Source organism: Mus musculus, chromosome 4 (genome assembly GCF_000001635.26).
Source record: "Mus musculus strain C57BL/6J chromosome 4, GRCm38.p6 C57BL/6J".
Taxonomy (NCBI): domain Eukaryota; kingdom Metazoa; phylum Chordata; class Mammalia; order Rodentia; family Muridae; genus Mus; species Mus musculus.
Genome location: NC_000070.6, coordinates 141,443,937 through 141,469,292, shown reverse-complemented (window position 1 = coordinate 141,469,292; position 25,356 = coordinate 141,443,937). Strand labels below are relative to the sequence as shown.

Below are 25,356 nucleotides of genomic sequence, written 5' to 3'. Positions count from 1 at the left end.
TACTAACCAGAGTACCCCAGGGGTTCCTGAAGGAGGTGGGCATGCAAGTAACATGGGTAATGGTCACCAGTTGCCCATTCCAGAGAAAGGAGGTAGGGGACAGCTAAGAGGTGTAGTGTTGACCTTGAACTATAGAACTGGTGACATGGCACCATGCCCTGCAGGACCCTGTTAAGGCCTACCAGGCACAAGCATGGTGGGAGGGTCATGGAAGACAGTGGCTCCCACTTTCTCTCTCTCCTCCTCCTCCTCCAGCCTGCCTACGTGCTTCAGATCTTCCCACCCTGTGAGTTCTCCGAGAGTCACCTCTCCCGGCTGGCCCCTGACCTCCTTGCCAGCATCTCCAACATCTCTCCTCACCTCATGATTGTCATTGCCTCGGTGTGAGGCTCTGAACGGTCGCCACCTCAGGGCATTTTCCTGAGGCTCTGCTGCAAAAAAAAAAAAAAAAATGAACACCGTGGACAACCCAGCCAGGCAGAGAGGCAGGCTGCCAGGCGCCACCAGCTGCCCCGCCCTTCGGCTGCCCAGCTCCGTGGATAGACCTCCTCTGGGGGTGGTGCTGCTTGTATGTTTACATGAAATTCTCCCAGGACAGACCACCAACCATGGACACAGAGACCTTAGGGGCTGGGCTTCTCTCCGCACATGGAGAACAGGAGCCGGGCCCTGGGATCCTTCTGTTCTGTTAAACAGAACAGAACAGCCTTTGCACTAAATTAGTGACTCGCGCAGTGAACACAGGCTGCGATGCTCTGGACATGTGTGCATGAGCACGCCGTGGACTCTCGTGCAGGACTTGGGACTCGTGCTGAAGCCTTGGGGTCAAGGAACATTTCAGTGGGTTTTTGCCCCATCTCCTCCTCCCGTCCCCTGCTCATGGGACATGTTATCTTTCTTAATTCTCCTGCCGCCGCCGCCACCACCACCACCACCACCACCACCACCACCTTCAGCTCATCGGATGTACAGTTTACAGTTGAGTAACAGTGAACGGAAGGATTTTCTTTCTTGGTCGGATGTGCAGAACTTGGGATGTGTATATATAAATATATAATATATATAAATATATATAATACTGACTTAAATCAAATTTCCCTGACATACATTTTTTTTAATCTGTGCCAAAAATGTGTTTTCAAAGAAAATCTTATTTTCATACTCAAGACTTTGTACCGTCACTCATTTGTATAAGTGCGCTTCGTCACTGCACGGGCCCTGCTCCTGCAACATGGAACTGTCGCGTAGCACCTGTACAAGAGACCCGGCCACTCCACTCCCTCCTGTGACCTGGACCTCTCCCTGACTTCCTAACACTTATTAATTTATGAAACTGTTTTTCTCAGCGCAGTTTTGTTCTGTGTGTCCATTGGATTACAAACTTTATTAAAAAATACAAAACACCTCAGGTGTGAAGGTGGTTGTCACTCAGTGGGCGCCTCGGTTTCTTGACTTGCACAGCAGACCCCACCCCACATCCGGGAACAAGGAGCCTTTCCCCTGTGCTCAGCCTAGGCCACTGGGACGGCAGGCACCTCAGACTCTGGTACATACTGAGACCCTTTCTTTCTCCGCCCCCTTGCTGGCTCCTGCTGGTGCCATCACTCCTTGTAGTGGCCAGGAGCCCACTATTCCTGGGGCTAATTCTGTACCTACCCTCAAGAAGAAGCCGAGGCACCAATGTTTTCTGGGGAATGCAGTTGGGACTATAGAGCAGGCCTGCCCAGGTCCCTGGGGCCCCTGCTCCCTTCCTGTCCCCTTGCCATCCTGGTAGCACACTGCATGCAGCAGTGAGTACTGCCACAGCACGGCGCTGCTGTGGCCTAGGTAAAGCAGGTACCAGGCCTTACTTCACTGAGGAGCCAGCCGGTGGTCTGTCCCTGGGTGGCTGCTCTGGCTGGACCCTGGTACCGGCCTCTTGGGTGCACGCCAGCTATGGGGCGCCACCTGTGGCTGAATAGCTTAGGATGGTATGAAGCTCCACTTTGCATGAGGGACACTATTAAATTGTCACTTGTATAGGTGCCTGTTCCCCACCTACTGGTGACACAGGGACCACAGGCAACATTAGAAAATAATCATTTATTCTCTAGGGAATGGGGCAGGAGCACCTTCTGAGTCCTAGGGTGCCATCCATCCTTAAATAAACAGTCAGAGGCCACCTGCTCACTCGGCAGGTGGTAGGCAATCAGGAGCTGTGGGTGGACTTTCTGCCAGTGTGGGTTGGCCCTCAGTCCCATCCCTAGGACGGAAGACGAGCTCTCCAGCCTGCAGCATCTGCCCGGCTGGCCACGTGCTGCCTGGCCCATACTGCTGGTAGAAGTCCGCATCCGTCTGGAACATGACCAGTGCCTGGGCTGTGTGGATCCGAACATGCTGGGCTAGGCTATTGGCATCCAGGAACTTGTCCCCACAGGAATCACAAGCGTAGAGGATGTGGGTGTTGGGGTCTGTGGAGGTGGGGGCTGTGGTCAGGATGGGAAGGACCTTGGGTCCACGGGCGTTCATGCCCCAGACTGCCCCTCTCACCTTCTTCCTGCACTTGCTTGACAGCTTTGCTGATCTCAGCTTTGAGTACTTCCGTCTCGTCAGCTGTCACTGCGGCCCCCACTGGTACCACTGTGGGCAGAGTCAGCAGGGTCTGAGGCAGAAGCCACAAGGAGCTACCCCATTGTTGCCACTGAGGCCAGCTGCTGTAGCTGCCCTCTGCCTGCCGCCCTGCCCACAGTGCACACCTGTTAGCTGAGTGACCGCTGTCGCTGCCAGAGCCTCAGTGGCCAGGGTGACCATGTCGTCCACAGTGACCACGCTGACCTCACCACCCTCTTCTGGCTCCAGGATCTTGATGCCCGCCTTGCCCTGATGCACGGTCTTTACATGAGAACGCAGGTTGTCTACCCGGTTGAAACCACGGCCACATTTGTCACACAAATAAGGCTTCTCTCCTGGTGGGGAGGCAAGTTACCCTCCTGCCGCCTGCAGGCCTCCCAGTACCCAGCAGCCCCAGCTTTTCTAGCAAGTTCTCTAAGGCAGCCACCAGAAGCCCGAGTGCACCCTCCTCCCGGAAGGCAGGTGGAGTCCACATGTGTACCTCAAGGCTCCCTGCTGAGCAAGTGTGGCATGGGGCTCTCTTCCTCCACCCTCCCCTGGGGTCCCACGCAGGCGGGGACATGGCGGGCGCTCACCGGTGTGGATGATAATGTGCTTGGACAGGTCCCCCACATTCACGAAGGCCTTGCTACACACGCTGCACTTGTGCGGTCGGATGTTGTCATGGTGACGGATGTGGTTGGCCAACTGGCTGGACTGGACAAATCTACAAGGTCACAAATAAGGGGCTCATGTTGACCCATGGGAGCTTCAGTGTAGAGGGATTTGGAGGTCCCCACCACTCTGGGACACAGCCTGAGATTTGTCCTCACTCTCCCTGGGGTGGGGGCAGGTCGCTACCTCTTGCCACAGCGTTCACAGACGTAGGGCTTCTCCCCCGTGTGTTGGCGTACATGGGCGATGAGGGAGCTGGCTTGGGTAAAGGCCTTACCACATATCACACACTGGCACGGCTTCTCACCTGGGGCAGAGGCACATGGCACTAGCACTCGCTCGGCTCCCCATTCCCCGTCCACAGCCCACACCTGGCCTCCTCACCCACCCGTGTGGATCCGGACGTGCCGCTGTAGCGCGCCTGGGTCGGCAAACTGCCGCTGACAGTGGGTGCATACGTACGGCTTCTCCCCACTGTGGATCCGCAGGTGCCGCTTGAGGTTCCCTTTGGATGAAAGGCAAGACCAGTGTGCTGCACTGTGAGGGCCGGGGGGCGAGGGGCAAGCCTTGGGAAAGGGTGCTCTGGGCCTACCTGAGGTGGTGAACTGCTTCCCGCACTCCCGGCACTTAAGAGGGCCATCGGCAATGTGGATCTTCAAGTGGGCCTTCAGGTTCCCCACCTGCACCCAGACAGGGGCTCAGAAGGGTTCCCTTGGACCCTGGTTTCTCCCCAACCCCATGAGCAAGGGACTAATGGCCTTCCTGGTTTCCCCACGGGGCAGGGCTCTATTCCTGATAGAAGCCCAGGTCCCAGCACTGGAAGGAAAAGCAACCACAGCCCTCCGGGGGACCATCCTAGGAGAGTCCCTGTCCCTGGCTGTTGTGTGCTATCGCGGGAGCTCCAGGAGCCATCTGGGGCCGGCTCAGGAGGGTGCACACCTGGTTGAACTTTTTGTCGCAGTGAGGACACTTGTGTTCCTTGTCGGTGTCGTGAGTCTCCAGGTGGCGCATCTTAGAGGTGGGGTCAGAGAAGGAGCGGCCACAGTAGTCGCACTGGTAGGGTTTCTGGCCACTGTGTACCAGCTGGTGGCGCTTGAGGTTGCCTGAAGTGGTGAAGAGCTTGCCACAGTCCCCGCAGCGGTAGCGCGCCTCCCCGGAGTGCCTCTTCTTATGCAGGTTCAGCAGGCTGATGAGCCTGTAGCTCTTGCCACACTCCTCACACCCATAGGGTTTCAACGGGCTGTGGGTCAGAAGGTGCTAGGTGACAGGAAGGGGTGCCGCAGGGTCCCAAACAGGCGCCCAGTCTAGAGGAGACAAGGTGGGTACCTGTGTGTCTTCTCATGAGCCTTGCACGCTGCAGGGTCCGAGAAAGCCTTGCTGCACTCCCTGCATGAGAAAGGTTTCTCCCCCGTGTGGATGCGGATGTGCCGTTTGAAGTTCCCTGTGTGCGTGAACTCCTTCCCGCAGTCCTGCAGGCGCAGCAGGAAGGGTGCGTGAGGGGCTGCAGAGACCCTGGAGGCTCAGGGCTGGCACCGCCCACGGCCCCGCACCTCGCACTTGTGGATGATGGAGCCGTAAGCCTTGGACTCAGTGCGATCCCCGTAGGTGCCCGAGCGCAGGTTCTGACCCTCCATGCCAAGCTCCTGCCCAGAATCTGTGCCGGCAGACTCTTCATTCTCCTCAGGAGGCTCCCCGTTATCCAGATGCATCCCCTCTTCCTTGACTGTGGCAGGCCCTGCACCCTCTTCCTCTTGTCCGTCTTCTCCTTTGCTGGCTGGCTCCACTTCCATTTCTGCACAGAAAAGAGCAGGTACTGAGGGCGTGGCTGAGACCAGAGCACTTTCTGGGTCTGGCCCAAGTTCCCCCCCACTTCTTAGGTGACAGTGACTCCAGGATCGAAACATTAGTATTGGCTAGAGAGTATGCCACCACAGGCAAATGTGTGTGGGCATTTTCAGCCAACCAAGTCCTTGTGAGGTTTCTGGGCAACATGGCACACCATGTGTCGTGCGCAGGCAGGGCTGAGCAGGAAGCTCCAGGACTGTGTCAGGATGCTTCCACACTAACAACAGGAACGAGCAGGGGATGGGGACTGGCAATGAAGACAGCTCAAGAGTGAAAGAAGCAAAGAGATGAAGTGAAGGATGAGTCTGAGAGGACAGGCTAGAGACAGAAGAGAGTGGTGACCCACGAGGGTGCGGAGGGAGACGAGCCCTGGCTGGGGGAGGGGCACCTTGCTCTGAGCTCTCTGATAAGGCTTCGGCTTCTGCAGCCGCCATGCTGCTTGTGGGGTCCGGCTTGAGCTCCACAGGTGGAGGCTCCCGGGGAGCGTCTGCCTTCTCCGTCTGCTCTGCGCCTGAGGAAGGACGGGAGGCTGGATTGGGACTCTGTCCAGAGGCCAAAGGGCTCTCTTCCATGGCCGGAACGGGCCCTGCAGAACAAACTGTCTGAGCTAGACATGAGCCAGAAACTTATGGGCGTGCATACCACCAACCTCTCAGACACAGGCCTTTCCTGTCCTGGGGCCCAGGCTGCACAGGTGACAGGCAGGGCCACCTTCCAACTGTCTGTCACCTCCTTCCAGGTAGCCAGCCAGCCCATGAGACCCAATCACAACTCACCACTGGATGCACTTTCTGCCTGGCCACCCCGCTCCTCCTTGAGTTCTCTGCCCGGGCCTGTGGAGGAGCTGCCTCTTGCTTGGTCCAGCCTGCTCAACATGGTGGCAGCGGCCTTCTCGTCTTTGGCTCTCTTGTCTCCTCCTGGAGACAGAACACAGCAAACTTGTCGTTTTTCATCAAGTGTTTTTCATCCTCCAGAGGAATGAGGAGGCTCCGAGGCCCCTCAGGACCCCTAGGTACTTCTCTAGTGTGTTCAGGGACCGTCTCAGGCTAGGACACTGATTCACAGCCCTGCAGCCTCCACATCACAAGTGAGATGATCTTACACGGGCAGTGCGAACTAGGTGTGAGCCAGTGCTAACAGGAGAGACCTGACCCCTGATAGGAGTCTATGGCCTTCTGAGGACGCCCTAAGAGGATACCAAAAGAGCTGAAAGGGCAGTTACAGGCTCAGGTGTGGCCGAGGTGTGGCTCCTGCCCTCTGCTGCCCAGAGGTAGAAAGGGGTAGGCATGGGGACCCTTTCCAGAAGTGCTAGCCACGCCTTAGCAGCGCCGCCCCACCCCACCCCCAGCAATGAAGGCAAGGGCAAGGTAAATGGGGAACCTGAGGCCCAGTGAGGAGACCCAGAGGCAGGCAGGAGCTCCAGAAGCCACTCTTCAGGAGTGGCCGGCCAGTGACCTCACCTTCCACAGCTGAGGCGTCTGCGCTCTCCCCAGTGGTGCTGCTCGGCTCAGCGAGGGACTTGAGCGTGTGGCAGGCCGTGACAATATCCTGCATCTGGAGGAAGCTGGCCACGGCCAGAACATCGTCCACGTTCTCAGGGCTAAGGCTCAGCTTAGCAGTGTACATGAACTCCAGCACCTGCCCCAGGCCTGTCGAGGACAGGATGGCTGTCACACCCACTTCAAAAGCCTCACCACCTGTCTGCTGGGCTGGGGACAGCTTCTAAAAAGATACACAAGGGGACTGGACATCCCTCCCTTCTGACAATGTGGTCTTCAAGGCCTCATCACCTGCTCTACCAAACTCTCAGTCATCTGACCTCTGTGTGTCTGTTTGCACATCTATAAAATGGGAGAGTACCGTGTCTTGACTATCTCAAAAACAGATGGTAGGACTGGTCCATCCTTCCTCAATTCCAGCCCCATCTCAAGCCTGTGTCCCAGCTAACTCCTCATTCTTTACACAGCCTAGCTGTCAGCTCCAGGACTGATGTGGCCACAGAGAGGACCCAGGAAGGTCTAGGGCCTGCCTGCCTCGATCTGTCCCTGCTAACAAGGCTGGTCCTCCTCTCTCCATGCCCTAAGCATACTGTCAATCTGTCCCTCTCCCGCCTTGGTATCTACAAGGTCAGAGCTCAGGCCCAGGTGGGACGTGGCCTGCTGGCATTGCCCTAGAAGGGCCATGCGTGATGAGGCCCCAGCATGGTACCTGCCGCATTACTGATGTCTAGGTGCACCACGTCCTTCTGGTCCACAAAGAGCATCTTGAAGTACTCGCTGCAAGCTGCCAGCACCGCCTTGTGAGCCTTGAAGTCAACGCCGTCCACCACAAAGGTGCAGTCACAGAGGAGGCCCAGTTGCCGCTGCTGGTTCAGCTGCTCCAAGACACGCTGGCTGTGCTGGGGGAAATCCATGGCTGCAGAAAGCCAGAGCCTTCCGTCAGCACCGAGAGGATGCCAGCCCAACTCACTGCCAACTGCCTAGCAAGCCCAGGTAAGACTCACAGAGGAGACAGAGAATTAAACACGGGAGAGGCTTTTCTACCGAAAAAGGGCAGATGACTCCAGACACTTACTGCAAGCCAAGGCAGCCCAGTCATTCCCAAAGCTTACTCGACAAAGCAAGTTCCCCCCAGCAGAAAGTATCAAGATAGCCCCACAGCAGAATACACACTAGGTAATGAGCCACGGGGTCAAAACCGCGAACAAATGAAGCAAAGCGATTATGCGGTCTCACAATCCAGTTGACCACGGTTACCCAAGAGCACACACACTCTTAGAATAAAAGGCTTTGAGTGCAGGCGGCTCTCCCATCGGCAGCTGTGGCGCTCTCTCTCCTCTCCCACAGGCTCTGGGAAGTTCCCGGTGCACTCAGTGGCTGGCTTCTTTAGGGTGGGGATCTTACTCTGTCTCTCTCCTTCCCCGCCTTTCCCACCCCACCCTGGCTCAGCTCCTCCCACCCTCGGGCACTACATAAGGTAGGCCAATCTGCTGCCTCCAGAGACATCAGAGCGGGGAGTCCTGATCCAAGAGCTCCTCCCTTAATGCTAGGAAATCCCACAGCCTTCCCAAGGCTTCAGAGCTGGGCCTGGGCTGGTCCTCAATTATGAACTATACAGAGATAAATACTCAATCGGCCCACTGCAGAATCTTCCCAAGATCAGCAATCTTCTAGGGAAACAAATGGGTTTCTCTTGATAGAAAAAAACTTGTTTCGGAAAATTTCAAAATAAAACCTGGCACTGTGTGAGGCTAAAGTGCATAGAGCAATAACAGCCTGTCACTCCAGAACCAGGCTGCCCCTGAGCAGGTGAGTGACTTTGGGGCACTGTGCACTGGCTGCTCCTGATGCCACCATCCCAGGCTGTCACTGGCCTACAGCCTGGAGCAGCAATGGCCATCTGAGGAGAGCCAACACAGGCCATGCCCCTCACACCTGCACAGGCACAGTTACTGCCCTGTGGATTCTGGAAACTTCTGAGTGTGTGCCTGCAATCTCAGGAAGAGGACGCTGATGCAGGAGGATGAGGAGTTCCGAGCCAGCCAGAGTCACTGTCTCAAACAAGAAAATATGTACGTGCTGGTCTAAGAGGAAGTATCTAACGGGGAGTGTGGCAGTGGTATCAGGCCAACTGCAAGTTCAAACTGAAGACCTGGCCATGTTCTCCCTGGCCCAAGCAGGGACACTGCTTTTGGACCTAGCAATACCAACGTCCATAGCTAGAAGGCAGCCTGAAGCAAGAGAGGCACAGGACACCCACAGCAAAGCCATTGGGCACCTTCGCTAAGCTAAAAGGGTTCACCACCTTCCTGATGCTGCAGCTCTGTGATACAGCTCGTGTCGTGCTAACCCCACTATAACATCATGTTCATCACTACGTCTTCATAACTATAATCTTCTTGGGTTATGTCTCCTAATGCAAATATCTGTTTTCTAATTGTCTTAGGCGACCCCTGTGTAAGAGTCACTAGGCCATGAGTGGTTGTGAACCACTGCTCTAAGTCCTCAATCCAGAAAGAGCGCCATTTCACTGGTGACCTGAAGGGATGACAGGGAGAATCTCAAGAGTTGCTGCTCAGAGTGTAAGATACTAAGACACACGCCCAGGCCTGGGGGTAAGTGCCTTTCTGGGGTGCCCAGGAGATGAAGGGTGCACACACCCAGGCACAAAGCAGGTGTGGACACCCCATGCCAGAGTGCTCCTAGTCTTCTGAGGTTGGGAAGTTGCGGTTAGTCTGGAGTCCTAGTCCCCATCTCCACAGCCAGTGAGCCACCTGAGTGCAGACGGGGAGCTGACATGCCACGTTTCGTTTGCTAGATCCTGAGTGACTGACGAGTGCAGACGTGGAACCAGGTGGTCTTGGTGGAAACCAGCGGTCTTGGTGGAGCCCTGGCCTCCTTCCTTTGTCCAGGGTGCTCACATAGTGCCAGGCCCACCATGACCCTGTCATCATTGTTTCCTTGTGTTCTACAGCCCTCACTGTGTAGCAGAGCACCTGACTCAGTAAGTGAATCGCCAGAATAATCCACTTCTGAGAACCCCATGAGATCCTGTGAGATCCTGTGTGGCTGCTGCTCCCCGGGCCCCATGGGACTCCATCAGTGGCGCATCTGAAGTTGGTTTTGGGGTTTTTTGTTTGTTTATTTGTTTGTTTGTTTTTTGAGACAGGGTCTCACTGTATAACCGGGACTAGCTTAGAGCTCAGAGATCTGCCTGCCTGCCTGCCTGCCTGCCTTTGCCTCCCAAGTGCTAGGTTAAAGGTATTTACCATTACACCCAGCAAGTTCACAGTTTTTAAATAAAACAAACAAAAAGGAAAGCCCAAGTACCAACCACACAAGGTCAGTGGCTCAGTTCCCTAAGGTCCTGGGGCAGGGGAGTGAGCTACAGTGGGGCTATTAGCCTGACAAAGGGACACAAGCCGTGGCCCCTGGAGGCTGGAGATATGAGCGCACTCCTCAGTTCATATTCTGGAGCTCAGATCCACTCTGCTCAACTCAACAAGTTCCTGCAACAATGAAGAAGTAGTATTTATTGAGTTGTGCAGCCTGACTGCTCACAGAGCCAGAACACCACACCCTGCTCACCTGCACACTAAGCACACAGCCACAGCCACAGCCACAGCCACAGCCACTCTGGGCACCAGCTTTCATGTTGCTGCCTCAGAGATGCAAAGAGTAGAGAGAATTTCTCCAGACCTGAATCCAGGCTCTCCTCCTGGCTGCCAAGGGGCCAGAGTGTCCCCAGCGGAGCAGGGGCTCAAATTCTTTACAAGGTTAATTACACAAACTCAAATGGGGGTGGGGGGTCCGCCCTTAGTGCCCAGCAGCCATCTGTTAGCAGGAAGCAGAGAGACATTCTAAGTTACTCTTTTTTAGTCCCTGTATCGCATGGTCCCTACATCTGTTTACTTGAGCACTCTGGGTGACTAGACCCACCAATCATAACCCATCACCCCTTTTAAACACAATCTGGAAAATGCCTGTAACACAATTCCAGCAGTGGTGAGACAAAGGGAGAGCATGCTAAACAGAGCACCGATTGAGGAGGGGTAAACGGTCTCTGCTGACAGGCACTTTACACAGACTGACTGCACGGTTAAAACCTGAGGCCACACTGGTCCATGAGGCCAACTGTCTGGCTGAAGCACCAGGTTAGGGGATACAGAGCTCCCTCCCAAAGTCACACGGCCTGCCTGTCAAACCCTGAAACCTGATCCAAGTCACTGGCAGGCCCGGTCTAGCGTGAGGGGTGGCGCCACACCCCTGGACAGAAAGCAATCTCCCTCAGTCACACACTGAGCCTCGCTGGCTCCCCACAGACTGGCCAGTTCCAGCTTCCACACAGAGAGGTCACTACCATGTGCAGCTCACCTTTCCTGATCATCCAGAAGGACAAGTGGCTCAACAGATATAAGTACACTCAGACCAAGGAAGCAGAAGTTCACAAAGGCCTCCTTGGGAGGTTGAAAGCTATGCACCCAGCCCCACTACCAACCTGTCTCTGCATGTATAACCTGGCAGAGAATAACTATCAGCAATCCGCCTGCTACCACAGTGCTCCACAGTGTCCAGCAAATGCTCACCTTGTATTGAGACAGTTTCTCCCATTTTTAGCAGGTTTTCTCGATATACAGATGTATGTGTACACACACACACACACACACACACACACACACACACACACAATCCATCTAGAAAGATAACCCTTCTTCAGTGAATGAGGGGAGACAGTGCTAGGATCAAACCCAGGGCTCTAAGTGCCGGACCCCAGTCTCCTCGTCTAAGCACACGGAGCTTTATAGAAACTTCCAGGCCGGCTTGGAACTCCACCTCCCAACACATCACCCTCTACTGACAGTGCTACCCTGACCGAATGAAGTTTACCAGTCCTGAATCCGTAGTGTTTTCTGTAATTATAAAAAGCAAATTCCGGCCTGGCGTGGTGGCACACGCCTTTAATCCCAGCACTCGGGAGGCAGAGGCAGGCGGATTTCTGAGTTCGAGGCCAGCCTGGTCTATCTACAAACTGAGTTCCAGGACAGCCAGGGATATACAGAGAAACCCTGTCTCGAAAAAACAAAAAAACAAAAAACAAAAAAAAGCAAATTCCGGGCTGGAGAGATGGCTCAGTGGTTAAGAGCACTGACTGTTCTTCCAAAGGTCCTGAGTTCAAATCCCAGCAACCACATGGTAATGAGATCTGACGCCCTCTTCTGGTGTGTCTGAAGACAGCTACAGTGTACTTACATAGAATAATAAATAGATCTTTGGGCCCGAGCAAGCAGAGGTCCTGAATTCAATTCCCAGCAACCACAAGATGGCTCACAACTATCAGTACAGCTACAGTGTACTCATATACATAAAATAGCGGCTCAGGGACTGGAGAGATGGCTCGGCGGTTGAGAGCATTGACTGTTCTTCAAGAGGTCCTGAGTTCAATTCCCAGCAACCACATGGTGGCTCACAACCATCTGTAATGGGATCTGATGCCCTCTTCCGATGTGTCTGAGATAGTGACAGTGCACTCACATACATGAAATAAATAAATAAATCATCTTTAAAAAAAAAAATAGCGGGCTGGTGAGATGGCTCAGTGGGTAAGAGCACCCGACTGCTCTTCCGAAGGTCCAGAGTTCAAATCCCAGCAACCACATGGTGGCTTACAACCATCCTTAACGAGATCTGACTCCCTCTTCTGGAGTGTCTGAAGACAGCTACAATGTACTTACAATAAATAAATAAATCTTTTTAAAAAAAAAATAGCGGCTCAGACTCACTGTGCAACACAGACTAACCCTGACCTCACAGCCCTCCTCCTGCACCTCCCACTGCTGGGACAGCAGCTGGGTGCCACCAGGGCAGGCTGTCTACTGGGGGGTCTCACTCGTCCTCACAGCCATCAAGAGAGAGCAGAGCAGGCGCTGGCCTTTTGTTCACTTTCATTTCTTGAGACACAAGTCACATGAGTTCAGGCTGGCTTTGAACTTGTGATGGAGCCAAGGATGATCTTGGCCTCCTAGTCTTCCCATCTGACAAGCAGAGACCAGCATCCTCATACTGTTTGTCCCAACCTCTAGAACTACAAGAACTACGCCTGTTTAATCTGCCCAGCCCAAGGTACTCTGTTACAGCAATGCAGAACACAACTAAGAGCAAGATAAGTATTTGAGAAACAATCTGTGAACTTGGATGGGCAAAGATCAGTAGGGCAGCCCAGCTCCCTAACGGGCGCCTGTAGCTATCAACTGGTGACCCCGCAGCTCATAAAGCAGCCTGGGCACGGAGAACAAAGAGCAGGTGGCTTCATGCTCCTCTCTGCGCTCACCTGAGGGAAGCACTGTAGCTTTGAGCCTCCGCTCGAGGACGGAGATTAACCAGCAATGATGCCACATGTAAGGCGGTATCAATGCTGTGCAGAGTCGGGTAGAACTATCTGCCAGTCAGAGGAATGAGGAGGACCTCTCTGAGGAGGGAGAATTTAAACAAAGACCTGGAAGAAGGTGCAAGAGGAAGCTGCACCACTGCAAACCCAAGACCCAGGAACCAGTATGGCGCCATGGGCAGATGGCAATGCCCTTTCTTTCAAAGTTTCGTGCATGGTAACCATTTTACCCATTAAGGTACACCCAAGATTCTTCTAAAGACACTTTTCTTTAAAAGCCTTGGGAGAACTGAAAACTGACTGGCAATACTCTGAAAGGGCCAGGCAGCAGCTGAAGGACAAGTCAGGGAGCAAGAAAGCCAGCAGCCACTGCAGAGAGGACCATAGATTTGGTGGTCTGCAAGCTGGCAGCCATGCTCCAGTTAAGAGAGGCCAGCCTAGTCTACAGACAGGTCTACAGGAACAGTCAGGGCTACACAGAGAGACTGTCTTGAGAAAACAAACAGCAGCTTATGTAGGAGCTGACGTAATTAGCTGTTGCCGCAGCAGTGGGCTGTGAAGGGGAGAAGCGGTTGGGGGAAGCAGAGGAGGGCACACAAGTTCTGTCATGAGAAGCTGGCATGGGGGCATATTCCCTGAGGAGAGGAGAAACAAGAGCCCATGGAAAATCACAACCTTGTCAGGCAACTGCAAGTACTAAAGGAGGGGACAGTGGATAAAACAAGAAGCAGGCCAGCATATGGCTAGGGGCTAAGGGCGCTTCTGTCAGCCTGGTGACCTGAGTTTCACCCCCCACAGTACACATGGCCCGACCGAACCAACCCCAGCCAATTATTCTCTGAACCCTACATGTACATTATAGCACACACACGGACACACATACATACATACGCACACACACACACACACACACACGCACACACACACGCACACAAACATATAAATGTATTTTTTAAAAAAGAAAAGAACGAGGGAAGAGTGTCAGGAAGCGAACGTGCAGGGACAGACTGGGCTGTGCCAGCCAAGTTGGGGCACGGCTTATCCTCCACAGGCCACGAACAGCCAGCAGACCAGAGCCTGCCAACTGATGGCTGCAGCTGCCTCGGTCGGCTGGCAGAGTGCTTCTGTAGCATGTGCAAAGCTCTGGGTTCAATCCCCAGCACTGTACAAACCCCAGTGTCAGGTCATTCCCAAAATCCTCACTACAGAGTCTGAGGCAAGCCTGGGCTGTCAGAGGCCCTGCCTTATAAATAAATAAAGCTGACATGACAAAGTTTTCAACAGAATGGCTGGAACCTGAAAAACTGTTAACAGCCCCCTGCTGACACTGGAAGAGCTTAGTCTCCGGCCCTCCACAGACCACCTCAGAACAGGGAAGCACCTCTCCCTTGAGGGGCTCGAGGCCCCTGCCTTGTTCAGCACGGTCCTGAGCACTTCGCTGCTGAGTCACAGTGTGACTGAATCATGCTCTGAGAGACACCCACATCCTGCAGGGCTCCAGAGAAGAAGAAAAAACAGTGAAGGCCCTCCTCTCAAAAGGAGCTCACGGGGACACTTGCCCAAAACCTTGCTGTCTTACCACTTAAAGAGGAAAACAGAGGAAGTTACAGAAGAAGGGGGTGGACTAGTCTGGGTATTTCCGCAGTCAGAGACCTTTTCTATCACAAAACCTTTAAGGTATTAAGGGTGTGTCCCGACACTCACCAGGGGTTGGTACCACAAGGCTGGTGTAGAAGACACCTGTAAAACCTGAGCACCAGAAGGCACAGGGCAGAGCAGTGACGTTAGTTCAAGGCCAGCCTGAGCTATCCTGGGAGGCTCTGTGTCAAAATTACAACAAAAAACATTTCCTACTTTCTGTAAGACCTGGTGACTAAAAATTTCTCAATAGAAAAAAAAAAAAAAAAAAGTACTTGAGAGGCAGAGGCAGGCAGATTTCTGAGTTCGAGGCCATCCTGGTCTACAAAGTGAGTTCCAGGACAGCCAAGGCTACACAGAGAAACCCTGTCTCAAATCACAAAGGATGCGATACTCCGTTAGATTCTGGGAGCAGAAATCCCTAAAGAAGATGTCCCCAGAGTAATGGACCCTCAGCATCAGGTACAGATGAAGCCCTGATATTGTGAAGAGCCTGCCATTGCTGGAGCCACAGCTCCTGGGCTTAGCTGCAGCTCAAGGCTTGTAATTAAACAGAGCTGGTCCTTGGGCAGCAGCATACACATCTCTAAACTCCATTCTTTTCTGTAAACCAGGGATAACAATGAAGGCTTCTACTTCATACAGCTGCTCTTGGGCTCTAGCATTATGATACTAAAATACATAAAGCCACGCTGGAGCAGTGACGGCCGGAGACCAGGGAGGAGCCCACTACCCAGGGGCTCACCTCTTCTACCAGATACAACATGAGGCCTCAGTGCTTGAGATTTAATGGGATGCCACCACCCCCTTTCTAAAAATCACATGACTTGCACAAGCAAAGAGGCTTCACTGAGAAAAGACACAGCATGGCCATCCCACAGAGAAAGGACACCAACTGTCACCTGTAGTCTATGATCTCATTTTCCTTTAGAGCTGAATGGTATTCCATCACACACACACACACACACACACACACACACACACACACACACACACACACACACACGAGCGAGTGCTACTGCTGTGACGGCCCAGCCAAGCTTGATGGCATGATGCTATTGATGAAGATCACACATGCTCTGGCTGCAGGACAGGAGAAGCCAAGCTGGACTGAGACAGAAGCCTCCTCCCTGCTGGCTAGCCCACCCTCGTGGAGTCAGAAGGTGCTCCTGGGGACTCCTGGGAGACTCCTGGGGAGAGCAGTCAGCCCTGGCTGGCCGTGCTCAGCTCTGGAACGTCCCTAAGGAACACACTCCTCACTGAGCAGCAAGAAGGGCCCACTGCCGTACCAGTGCGAGTCTATTATGGGTAACCAAAAGCTTCCTGAGTGGCTGAGATGCTTCCCAGGAGGGAACTCACGCTTGGTGCTGGAATCCTGGTCAGAAGCTTGGGGCTGGAGAGGTCAGAGGGAAGCCGCTGCCGCCACTTTACTACGTGGATTAGACATGGCACTAAATTCCCTTCCAAATACCTATGCTACTGCCCAGAGACCGCTGCCGCCGTCAGAGAAGGTTCTTTGGAGCGACTCCTAATGTGTGCACGTGAGGAAAGTCAGCCACAGCTGGGTACCTGCATCACCCTTCGTGGGAGGGGAGGACAGAAGGGATGTAAGAGCCTGAGGAGGGTGAGGGCTATGGATCATGACACGGCCCTGGCACTCCTGTGCTCACAAAGCTGTGACCACCGGACCCATCAACATCCTGCGATGGAGAGAGGAGGGGCTTGTGAGGTGCCAGCCCTCTGAGGGTCATAAGACACTAATGGTCCCTGTAAATAACTCCTCACCCGTGTTCCTGTAAGCAACCTTAATTACACTCACTGGGTTAAAGAGGAGGGGGGAGAGGGAAGGAGCAGGTATGAAATGGGGGGAGGGGTATAAAAGCAGAGGACTAGGTGCTAGGAAGAAGGGGAGGGAAAGAGGGAGGGGACATGATGAGACACAGTGTGCACATGTATGAGGTGAGGAATGAAATCATTACATATAACTAACATGTGCTGACACATGTGTCCCGCACACTGCACTCTCAGCACGTGGTAGGGAAGGCTGGACAGTCAGGAACTCAAGGCCAGGTCAGACCTCGCAACCTCATCTCCAAAGAAAAAAGAGCAGAGTAACACCTGGTGGCCCTCAGTGTGACACGCCTTCTTCAAGTGCAGACTTTTCCTGGGCTTTTGTTCTACATAAGATTGAGTGCCAAGGTCCCTTCTAGGGTGGTTAAGATTTAATAAATGTTAAAGGACCGAGTCCACTCATGAGTGTGACTCCGACCAGCACATGAAGTAGGGCAGAAGCCTGAGTGAGGACAGTGTGAAACAGTCGCCAGCACTCAGCGACTGTTTTAACTTTATATTGTCTTAGGGCTGCCAACAGTTCCAGGTCATGGTGATGTACACGTGTAATGCCAGGGCTTGGCGCTGAGGCAGGAGGACAAGGAGTTCAAGGACAGTCTGGTCTCTGCAGCAAAATCCTGCCTCAGAAAACAAAATCCAGAAGCCAGAGTGGTGGGACCTTTAATCCCAGTACCCGGGAGGCAGGCAGATACCTGGACACCGGCCTGCTCTACAGCGTGAGTTCTAGACCAGCCAGGGCTATGCAGAGAAACCCTGTCTTAGAGATACCCAAACAAACAACAAAAAACCAGGCCTGGAGAGGCAGCTTGGGGCTTTCAGAGCCCAGGTACAATCACCAGCAGGGACATGGCAGCTTATAACCACTTATAACTTCAATCCAATGCCCTCTGATCTCTACAGGCACTAAACACACATGGTACCCAGTCATACATGCAGGGGAAATACCCATACACACAAAATAAAATAAAAAACAAGAAACAAAGCCAGCCAGGAATGAGGGCACACACCTGTAACCACTGTATTTGTGAGGCAGAGGCAAGAAAGACAACTGAGCTGGGCAGTGGTGGCACCTTTGATCCCAGCACTTGGGAGGCAGAGGCAGGCAGACTCTTGAAATTCTAGTTCCAGGCCAGCCAGGGCTACACTGAGAAACTCTTCCTAAAAGAGAAAGAGAGAGAGAGGGAAAGGAAGGGGAGGGGAGGGGAGGGAAAGTGGGGAGGGAAGAGGGAGGTACTATAAATATACTAAAAGAAGTGAAGTGGGATGTTCAATTCTATGGACACAAACTCAGCAGAGGAGAAACAGCTTTAAACCTAATAAAGAGGAAGTGAGATAGCCCCACCCTCATCTGGATAAGGTCTCATTAAACACCACAGGTGGGTCTGGAAGAGCTCTCCTCAGCCTCCCAGTGCTCAGGCTGAGATACAGAGGCACCACAGCCATTACGAAGTTCTTTTAACTAAGCAGAAAGTGCTGGCACCAAAGAGAAGACTGATGAATTACATGAAAACGGGGAATTTCTTTTCCAGTTGGAGGGATGGCTCAGTGGATAGAATCTCTTTGCAGAGGACCTAAGTTTGATTCCCAGCACCCATATAGTAGTCCACAACCACCTGTAACACCAGTCCCAGAGATCTGATGCCCTCTTTGACCTCCACCAGGCATGCATGTGGTACAGATATACATGCTGGCAAAACACCCATATGTAAAATTTAAAAATCTAAAGAAACAAAGAATTTCTTTTTATCATGGAAGTGGAGGGCATGCATCCCAATGAAAAAAAAGGCCAATAATCATGAGTGCACTTCCATGTCTAAATAGCAAAGGGTGAGTGTCCAAGATAAACAACACAATATCCCCAGACAGGCTCTGTGGTGGGGAGAGCACCTGCTCAGCTGGGAAGAGGGTGGGCTAGTGTCCACAAAACATCAAGAAACCAAACCGGGGGTGGGGGGGGTGGGGGGGGTGGGGGCCTGAGTGCTGTCTTCAGACTGGTCAAAGGGAGGTCATGGGAAGGTCAAAGGAGAAAACCTGCTACATAACGGTGTCCTCTAAATATCACACACATTCTTTACACACACACACACACACACACACACACACACACACACACACACACACACCACATAACAGTGAAGTTTAGAAACCCTTTAAAAAGACAAGCAAATAGAACAGTGGACATAAGATGTAAACAGATGTTTCAGAAAGGCGGGAAGGAGAATAACCCTCCAGGGTAAGTAAGTGTGGCTCTTGCTGCACAAAGAATCAGGACACTGCAAATCAGAAAGTGTACCATTAAAGAGGCGAGAGCAACTGGGAGGTGGAGGAAGTAGGGGCACTGCCCACCGCCACAAGACAGTGTAGCGACATCAGCAACAAGGTGGGCACACCTAGCACTAGGAAGCCAGAAGCAGGATCACGCCTTTGAGGCCAGCCTGAGCTACATAGAGTCTGAGGCAAACCTGGGCTACTAAGCTACCCTGACTTAAAAACAAACATACAGCCTTTAATCCCAGCACTCGGGAGGCAGAGGCAGGCGGATTTCTGAGTTCAAGGCAGCCTGGCCTACAGAGTGAGTTCCAGGACAGCCAGGGCTACACAGAGAAACCCTATCTCAAAAAACAAACAAACAAACAAACAAACAAACAAAAAACACATACAAACAAAACACCTGATTTGCCGGGCATGGTGGCGCACACCTTTAATCCCAGCACTCGGGAGGCAGAGGCAGGTGGATTTCTGAGTTCGAGGCCAGCCTGGTCTACAGAGTGAGTTCCAGGACAGCCATGGGCTACACAGAGAAACCCTGTCTCGAAAAACAAAAAACAAAACAAAACAAAAAAACCCACCTGATATGAAGAAAACAATATTATCCTGGGTATTAAAATGTATAAAATTGGCCATGTAGTTCTACCCCCAGTGCTGCAGCCCCCAGAACTAAAACAGAGAGTTCTGCAGCATGAAGGGCAGGCAGCTCACTGAGTCAGCGAACTCCAGAGTCTCTGAGGCCCTCAGCCGGCTCAGTTGGAGGTGCGCTGCCCTCTTCAAGCTCCGGCCTCTGAGCTGGGTGGGATGGACAGGAGGGTGACTGTAAATGGATGAGACGTGGGTGGTGGCATCAACTCCACGGCAGATCCTTCAGGTGTGTGGTGACAGTGAGGCGCCTGCCTGCCTCCTGGCCTGCACCTGCCTCGGCTCGCTTCTTGCGGCTGAGCCTCAGGACTCAGGACTGTGCAGACATGAGGAGCATCCCTCAACCCTCCGTCCTCATCCTCTGCTTCCTCCCTCTGCTATGGAAACCAGGCTGGCCTCAAACTCACAAGATGCCGGCCTGCCTCTGCCCCCAAGTCCCAGGAAAGCAGAGGGACTCCACCCAGCTAAGGGAGTTTAAGACAGCCTTCCAGATGGAAGGAAGTAGGCCAAGACCCTCTCCTTGATAGACGAGCAACAGACTTTTCAGGGTATGGCATGTTCTCCAAGGTCCAAAGACTACAAACTGATCAGAAAGCTGGGACTCCTGGGAAAAACAGAGGCGCAGCACAGCCCCGACCTTCCAGGTGCCGCTCAGCTAGGTCTGCCTAGGGGAGGGACAGCACCCGGCCTTGCTGCTGTCTGGGCTTTCCTCCTTGAATCCTGGCTGAGTCGCCCTGCACCTTGCTGCAGGAGACAGCAAAGAGACACACCTGCTAAGCAGCCACAGCACACCCTGTAGATCCCATACAGGTCTCTAAGCATCCCCAGGACAGGAGGTTCTTAGCCCTACTTACAGATGGGGAAACTGTGTCCTGACCATGACATAAATGGCCCCCTAGACAGAGCCACACACCAGAGTTCTCACTGTCCATCTTTCTCTCCCTATCAGCAAGAACATTAGCATTAATTCAGTCTAAACTTTCATGGCCTCAGCCCAGCTCTCTGACATCAGGCAGGCCCCCTCTCCCACTGCCCATGACTGTAAGTGCCTGCTTTTGAAACCCAGTCACACTAAGTGCCGGACACCAGGCGGTGTCTGATACATGCTGGGTACAGAGCACACCTCAGCAGTAGACAAGCCTGGCCACTCCAGCCCAACCACCACAAATCTACCCCATGCACCGTGGCCTGGGAACACACCCAGGCCACTCAGCCCCCTACTGGACTTTCCTGCAGGTATGGCCGGGCCCCATGCTCTGGACGCTGTGACTCTGGGACCAGTTTCTCATCCAGTGCCAGATTAGTACAACATCAAAAGCTTACAGGTGAACACGGGTTCCCTGCTCGCCCTCCCTTTGTGAGAAATGAAGTTCATATACAATGGCAGGACCATGAGGAGCCAGCTTGGGCCGTTAGGATGGATGCCTGCACTTAAGCAAAAAACGTGGCCAAAGAAAGACTGTTCTAGGGGCTGGAGAGATAGCTCAGTGGTTAAGAGCACTGACTACTCTTCCAGAGGCCCTGAGTTCAAATCCCAGCAACCACATGGTGGCTCATAACCATCCATAATGAGATCTGATGCCCTCTTCTGGGATGTCTGAACACAGCTACAGTGTACTTACATATAATTAATACATACATACATACATACATACATACATACATACATACATAAATGCTGTTCCAGATGCAGCTTATGGGACAGTGGTCTGCTCAGCAGTTAAGGGGCAGAAAAAAAAAATAGCTCTTTATGTTAGCCACCGTATTCTTAGGACATTCTCCTCATTGGCCGCTCTGGAGACTTGAACCCAGGGACTTCAAAAGGCTAGCACTACCAGTGAGCCACACCTCTGCCCTGTAAGAAAATTTTAGATTTCACCTACTTAAAATAAGATAAAAGCTGGGTGTGGTGACACACACCTTTAATTCCAGCACCTGAGAAGCATGAACAGACCTCTGTGAAGGATGAAGCCAGCCAGGACTACATAACAGCATCCAGGATAGCCAGGGCTATCCTGAGACACTGGCGCAAAGAAAAAAAAGAAAAGGGGGGGGGGAACCATGCCCAGGAATTCACTTTAGTTTTTGCTGGGAAAAATAAATAAGTGAATCAAGCCATAATCCTGAACTTAGGAAGCAGAGGCAGGAGGATCACCCTGAACTCAAAGTTAGCCTGGGTGACAGAGTAAGTACCATTTAGACTCTATTTAAAAAAAACAAAGCAAGCTTTTTAATCAACAATTTCACAATGAAACTACTACCAGGATTTTTCTTGGGTTTTTTTTTTTTTTTTGGGTGGGGGCAGTTGTTTTGGTTTTTCAAGACAGGCTTTCTCAATGTAGCCATATAACCAGCCCTGGCTGCCCTGGACTGGCTTTGTAGACCAAGCTGTCCTTGAACTCAGAGATTCGTCTGCCTCTGAATCCCCAAATGCTAGGACCAAAGGTGTGTACCCCCACACCTGACTTAAAAACGTCCTGACCAGATGATCTGAACCATGCTGAGTGTGCATAGCGATCTGGAGCAAGCTTCCATCCTTCAGAGTCACAGACACACATACCTCAGATCTCCAAAAGGCCAGGGTCTCTCTTCTCAGACAGTGTGCCTGTAGGATCTCCAGCTCGGCTCCCCGCCTCCAGCTCATCACCTGAATCAAAGACACCGGAGAGGAAGCCTCAGTGAGTTTAGTACGCAGCCTGGCAAAAGCCCTCAACTGATGGTAAATGAATGAGTACTGGCCCGCTGTAGAACAGCCTGTGTGCTGGGCCTGGGGACCAAGGAGAATGATCAGGGCCCCAGGCTCCTCTTGGTCCTGGGACAGCCCTGCCCAGCTGGTGATCTTACCCAGTTCAGTGCAGCGTGGACTTCCGAGATGTCCACAACACTGGCACTCACCCCAACGCATACCCCCACTCAGGTGACCTCTGCGGGACGCCAGCCATAAGATCACCACCAGAGAGCGTCACTTCAACCTTTTTTGGTGGGGTTTTGGGTTTCTTGAGACAGGGTCTCACACTACAACTCAGGCTGGCCTAGAGCTTGCAGTGTGGCTCCGGCTATATAGTGAATCACCGGTGAACTATCGACCCACAGTTCTGTCTTGGCCTCCCTAGTGCTGGGATTCTAGGCACACACCACCTCAGGCTTCCCTTTGCTCAAGCACACATTCCCCACCCATCTAAAGCTAAATCTTTCCCACTGGGTGTGGAGGCACAGGCAGGTGGATCTCTGTAAACTCAAAGCCAGCCTGGTCTACAAACCGAGTTCGAGGACAGCCAGACTACAGAGAGAAACCCTGTCTTGGGGGAGGGGAGTACTAAATCTTCCCTCTTATTCACTGTGCTCCAGGTCCTGCTTCCTCCCAACATCCGTCAGTAAAGGACAGGGTTGCCCGACAAGCCTGACAACCTGAGTCTGATTCCTCAAAGCCCACAATGCAGTGGGGCACAGCTGTGATCTCAGCTTTCCCAGGGAGAGCTGCCAGGCAGATGGAAGGAGACTCGGATGGATGCAGGAAGCCAGCCTGCTACACCACACAGCAGGAAGGACAGAGACTCTGACTCAACACGGTAGAAGACGAGAACCCAATCAAGGTGTCCTCTGATCTGCACGCACGCTACAGTTTGAAGAATGGGACAAACCTGATGACTCTGTGGCTTCTCACTGAAGTTGTCACCAAGTTTTATCAATTCTACCTCCAAAATTATCTCCTCCCACTCTGCATCTAATCTAAAATTACTCAAGGCCACCCTTACACCTAAATTAGTCTTTTCTCTCTCTCAATTTTGTGTGTGTGTGTTTATGTGTGTGTGTTTCATGAGACAGAGTTTCTCTGTGTAGCCCTGGCTGTCCTAGAACTCTCTCTGTAGCCCAAGCTGGCCTCAAACTCAGAGATCCACCTGTCTGCCTCCCAAATGCCGGGATTAAAGAAGTTCACCACCACCACCCAGCATCTAGCAATCTCTAACTGATTTCAGGCCCACTCCTTTATGCCTCTTCAGCCTGCCTCAACCTGTGATCTTTCTGGTCCACAAACCGGCTTCTTAAATGCCTTCCCATTAACCTAAAAGTTAAAGTGCTGAACTGGGTTTGCAGCATCCCCAAAGACTTCAGCTGAGCCTGCTGACTTTACCACCCACCTCTGACGGAGGAAGAGGAGCTTGAACATTCGTACAGACAACACCTTCAACTTAGGATGCCCTTGTCCTTCTGCCTCACTCCCCCGTGGAACCTTTCGGCTCAGCTTTCTGAAACACGGGGACTCCCTAGGTTCACCTAAACTGTGTACGGTTTCCCAAGTCAGGCTCCCTTCCTGCAGCGCACTGACATCTGGAAAGCCCGTTTCTCTCTCCCACGTGAGTCTCTGAGCTCTGAACGCTGATGCCGGTGATGACACTTAACAGCAGCAAGGGACTTTCCACGCGTTCACGCTCTTAACTGGCCATGCTAGGCCCTGGACAACATACCACGTAACCCCTCACACATCTCAGAAGACAGATTTTATTATAACCCCATTTTAAGGATGAGGATACTGGGGTGGAGAGAGTCTCCGCTTGGAGCTGAGAACCCTAGTCGCACTCGGGGACCCAGTCCGCCCGCACTTCTGCTCTGTCCTCAGATCTGTCAGGGGCGGAGAGAAACGAGGGAAACGGGATGGAGGGATGGTGGGATGGATGACGAGTGAATGAATGAACGGTCTGTGACGGGAGGTCAGTGCGGCTCCCGGTCCGGGACACATCCAGGTCGCCCCCACCAGCCCCGCGCCGCCCCGCACTTCGCCCCCACGCGGCCGCAGCACGCCCACCCGCCGCAGCCGGCGCGCGGGGTCAGGGGGCGGTGACAGCCCGGCGGCGGGGGCGGAGATGCCACCAGCCGCGGTGTCACCCAGCCCGGGAGGCGACTCGCGCCCCGTCGGCCGCGCGGGTGCATGGCCACCCCTCCGGGCCGCTCCCGCCGCCCCGGGGCCCCGCGGCGCCCTCCGCCCGGGCCTCCCCTCCCCCACACAACCGTCCCGGCGTCCCGTGGCCCCGGTCCCCGGCCGCCTCGGGTCCCGCCTCCCGGGACTTCCGGACCGCTGGCGCCGCCCGGGCCTCACCTGCCATGTCCCGAACCCCACCACAGATGGAGGTGCATCACGGCCGCGAGAAGGCCGGGGGCAGCGCTTCACAGCAGACAAAGGGCGCCGCCATGTTAGAACCGGGCGGAACCGACCTCGCTGGCTTCCCGGCTGGGACTTCCGTCGCTGGCGCAGCGCTCGTCCGAGGTGCGCGACCGCCGGCAGGCGCATGCGCCGTGCCAGCCGAAAGTTAGTGCTCTTCTGGAGTTGGACCTCTTTTAACCCTTGTTTTCCGGCTCCACAGAGAGCTGCCGGGACACTTGCTGTGCACCGGACTCTGTGTTAAGCTCTTTACTGTTTATTGTCTCATTGCTCACACGATACAACCGAGTTCTTTCTCCTCTCTTTGGGAGGAGTGAAAACTTAGGTGCAAAAGGATTACTCAAACATCTTTGTGACAAAGGAAAGATGTGGACCTACTTGTGACTCCCTTTATGGTTTTGGTAATTTTATTTATTTGTTTGTTTGTTGTATTAGGGATCAAACCCAGCAACTCGGACTGGGTAAATAAATTACTCAGTGGCCTGTTGGGAGCCGACTCCTAGCAGAAAGCGGCTGTCATCTCTGCAGCCATCTCGGGCTATTTACTTACAAGTTGGTACTTTTCCACCCTGACAAGAGACTTGTTTTCCTACCATGATGTTTTTGCAAGAAGCCCACCACAGCTGAACACACTCTGATAACATCTTGTTTTTCTCTTACATATCCTGGATTTGTGGTTAAGTATCTCCTGCCATACTCCCAGCAAGTGCATATATACCCATAGTTGCCTTCCAATAAATGAGATTTGATCAGATAGCCTGTCTTGTCTCCATTCTTCGCGTCTCTTGCCCCTGTCCCCACTC

The 25,356-nt window shown here is 53.2% G+C and overlaps 3 protein-coding genes across 11 annotated transcripts in view; 2 read left to right on the top strand and 1 right to left on the bottom strand.

Moving 5' to 3' along the window:
• Spen (spen family transcription repressor) overlaps positions 1 to 1,408 on the top strand; it is a 70,760-nt gene extending 69,352 nt beyond the window's left edge. For 2 of the 6 annotated variants that reach the window (XM_006539073.4, XM_006539069.3), the window contains one exon: positions 256 to 1,408. In XM_006539073.4, coding sequence (XP_006539136.1) covers positions 256 to 387 — 132 coding nt within the window. In that variant the 3' untranslated portion in view covers positions 388 to 1,408. The remainder of the gene's footprint in view (positions 1 to 255) is intronic. The other 4 variants (NM_001347235.1, NM_019763.2, XM_006539070.3 and 1 more) reach the window with 2 other exon arrangements.
• Zbtb17 (zinc finger and BTB domain containing 17) lies at positions 1,356 to 24,620 on the bottom strand. Of its 4 annotated transcripts, NM_001378828.1 has the most exons (17): positions 24,491 to 24,609; positions 21,956 to 22,042; positions 21,067 to 21,250; positions 7,318 to 7,524; positions 6,570 to 6,758; positions 5,886 to 6,026; positions 5,498 to 5,620; positions 4,815 to 5,056; positions 4,591 to 4,733; positions 4,204 to 4,504; positions 3,857 to 3,944; positions 3,653 to 3,769; positions 3,451 to 3,571; positions 3,186 to 3,316; positions 2,736 to 2,945; positions 2,530 to 2,619; positions 2,068 to 2,450 (listed from the first exon to the last, which is right to left on the bottom strand). In NM_001378828.1, the coding sequence occupies exons 4-17, from the start codon at positions 7,520 to 7,522 to the stop codon at positions 2,167 to 2,169; spliced, it is 2,385 nt and encodes a 794-aa protein (NP_001365757.1). In that variant the 5' UTR covers positions 7,523 to 7,524; positions 21,067 to 21,250; positions 21,956 to 22,042; positions 24,491 to 24,609; the 3' UTR covers positions 2,068 to 2,166. The 4 variants fall into 4 exon arrangements, with proteins under 4 accessions (NP_033567.2, NP_001365757.1, NP_001365755.1 ...); NM_009541.2 differs by lacking the exon at positions 21,067 to 21,250 and having other exon boundaries at positions 1,356 to 2,450; positions 24,491 to 24,620; NM_001378826.1 differs by lacking the exon at positions 21,067 to 21,250 and having other exon boundaries at positions 5,498 to 5,695.
• On the top strand, positions 20,379 to 25,307 carry Gm42337 (predicted gene, 42337). The gene is made up of 4 exons (XM_030253993.1): positions 20,379 to 20,436; positions 22,244 to 22,312; positions 24,110 to 24,700; positions 24,989 to 25,307. The coding sequence occupies exons 1-4, from the start codon at positions 20,379 to 20,381 to the stop codon at positions 25,054 to 25,056; spliced, it is 786 nt and encodes a 261-aa protein (XP_030109853.1). The 3' UTR covers positions 25,057 to 25,307.
• The last annotated feature ends 49 nt before the right edge of the window (positions 25,308 to 25,356 follow it).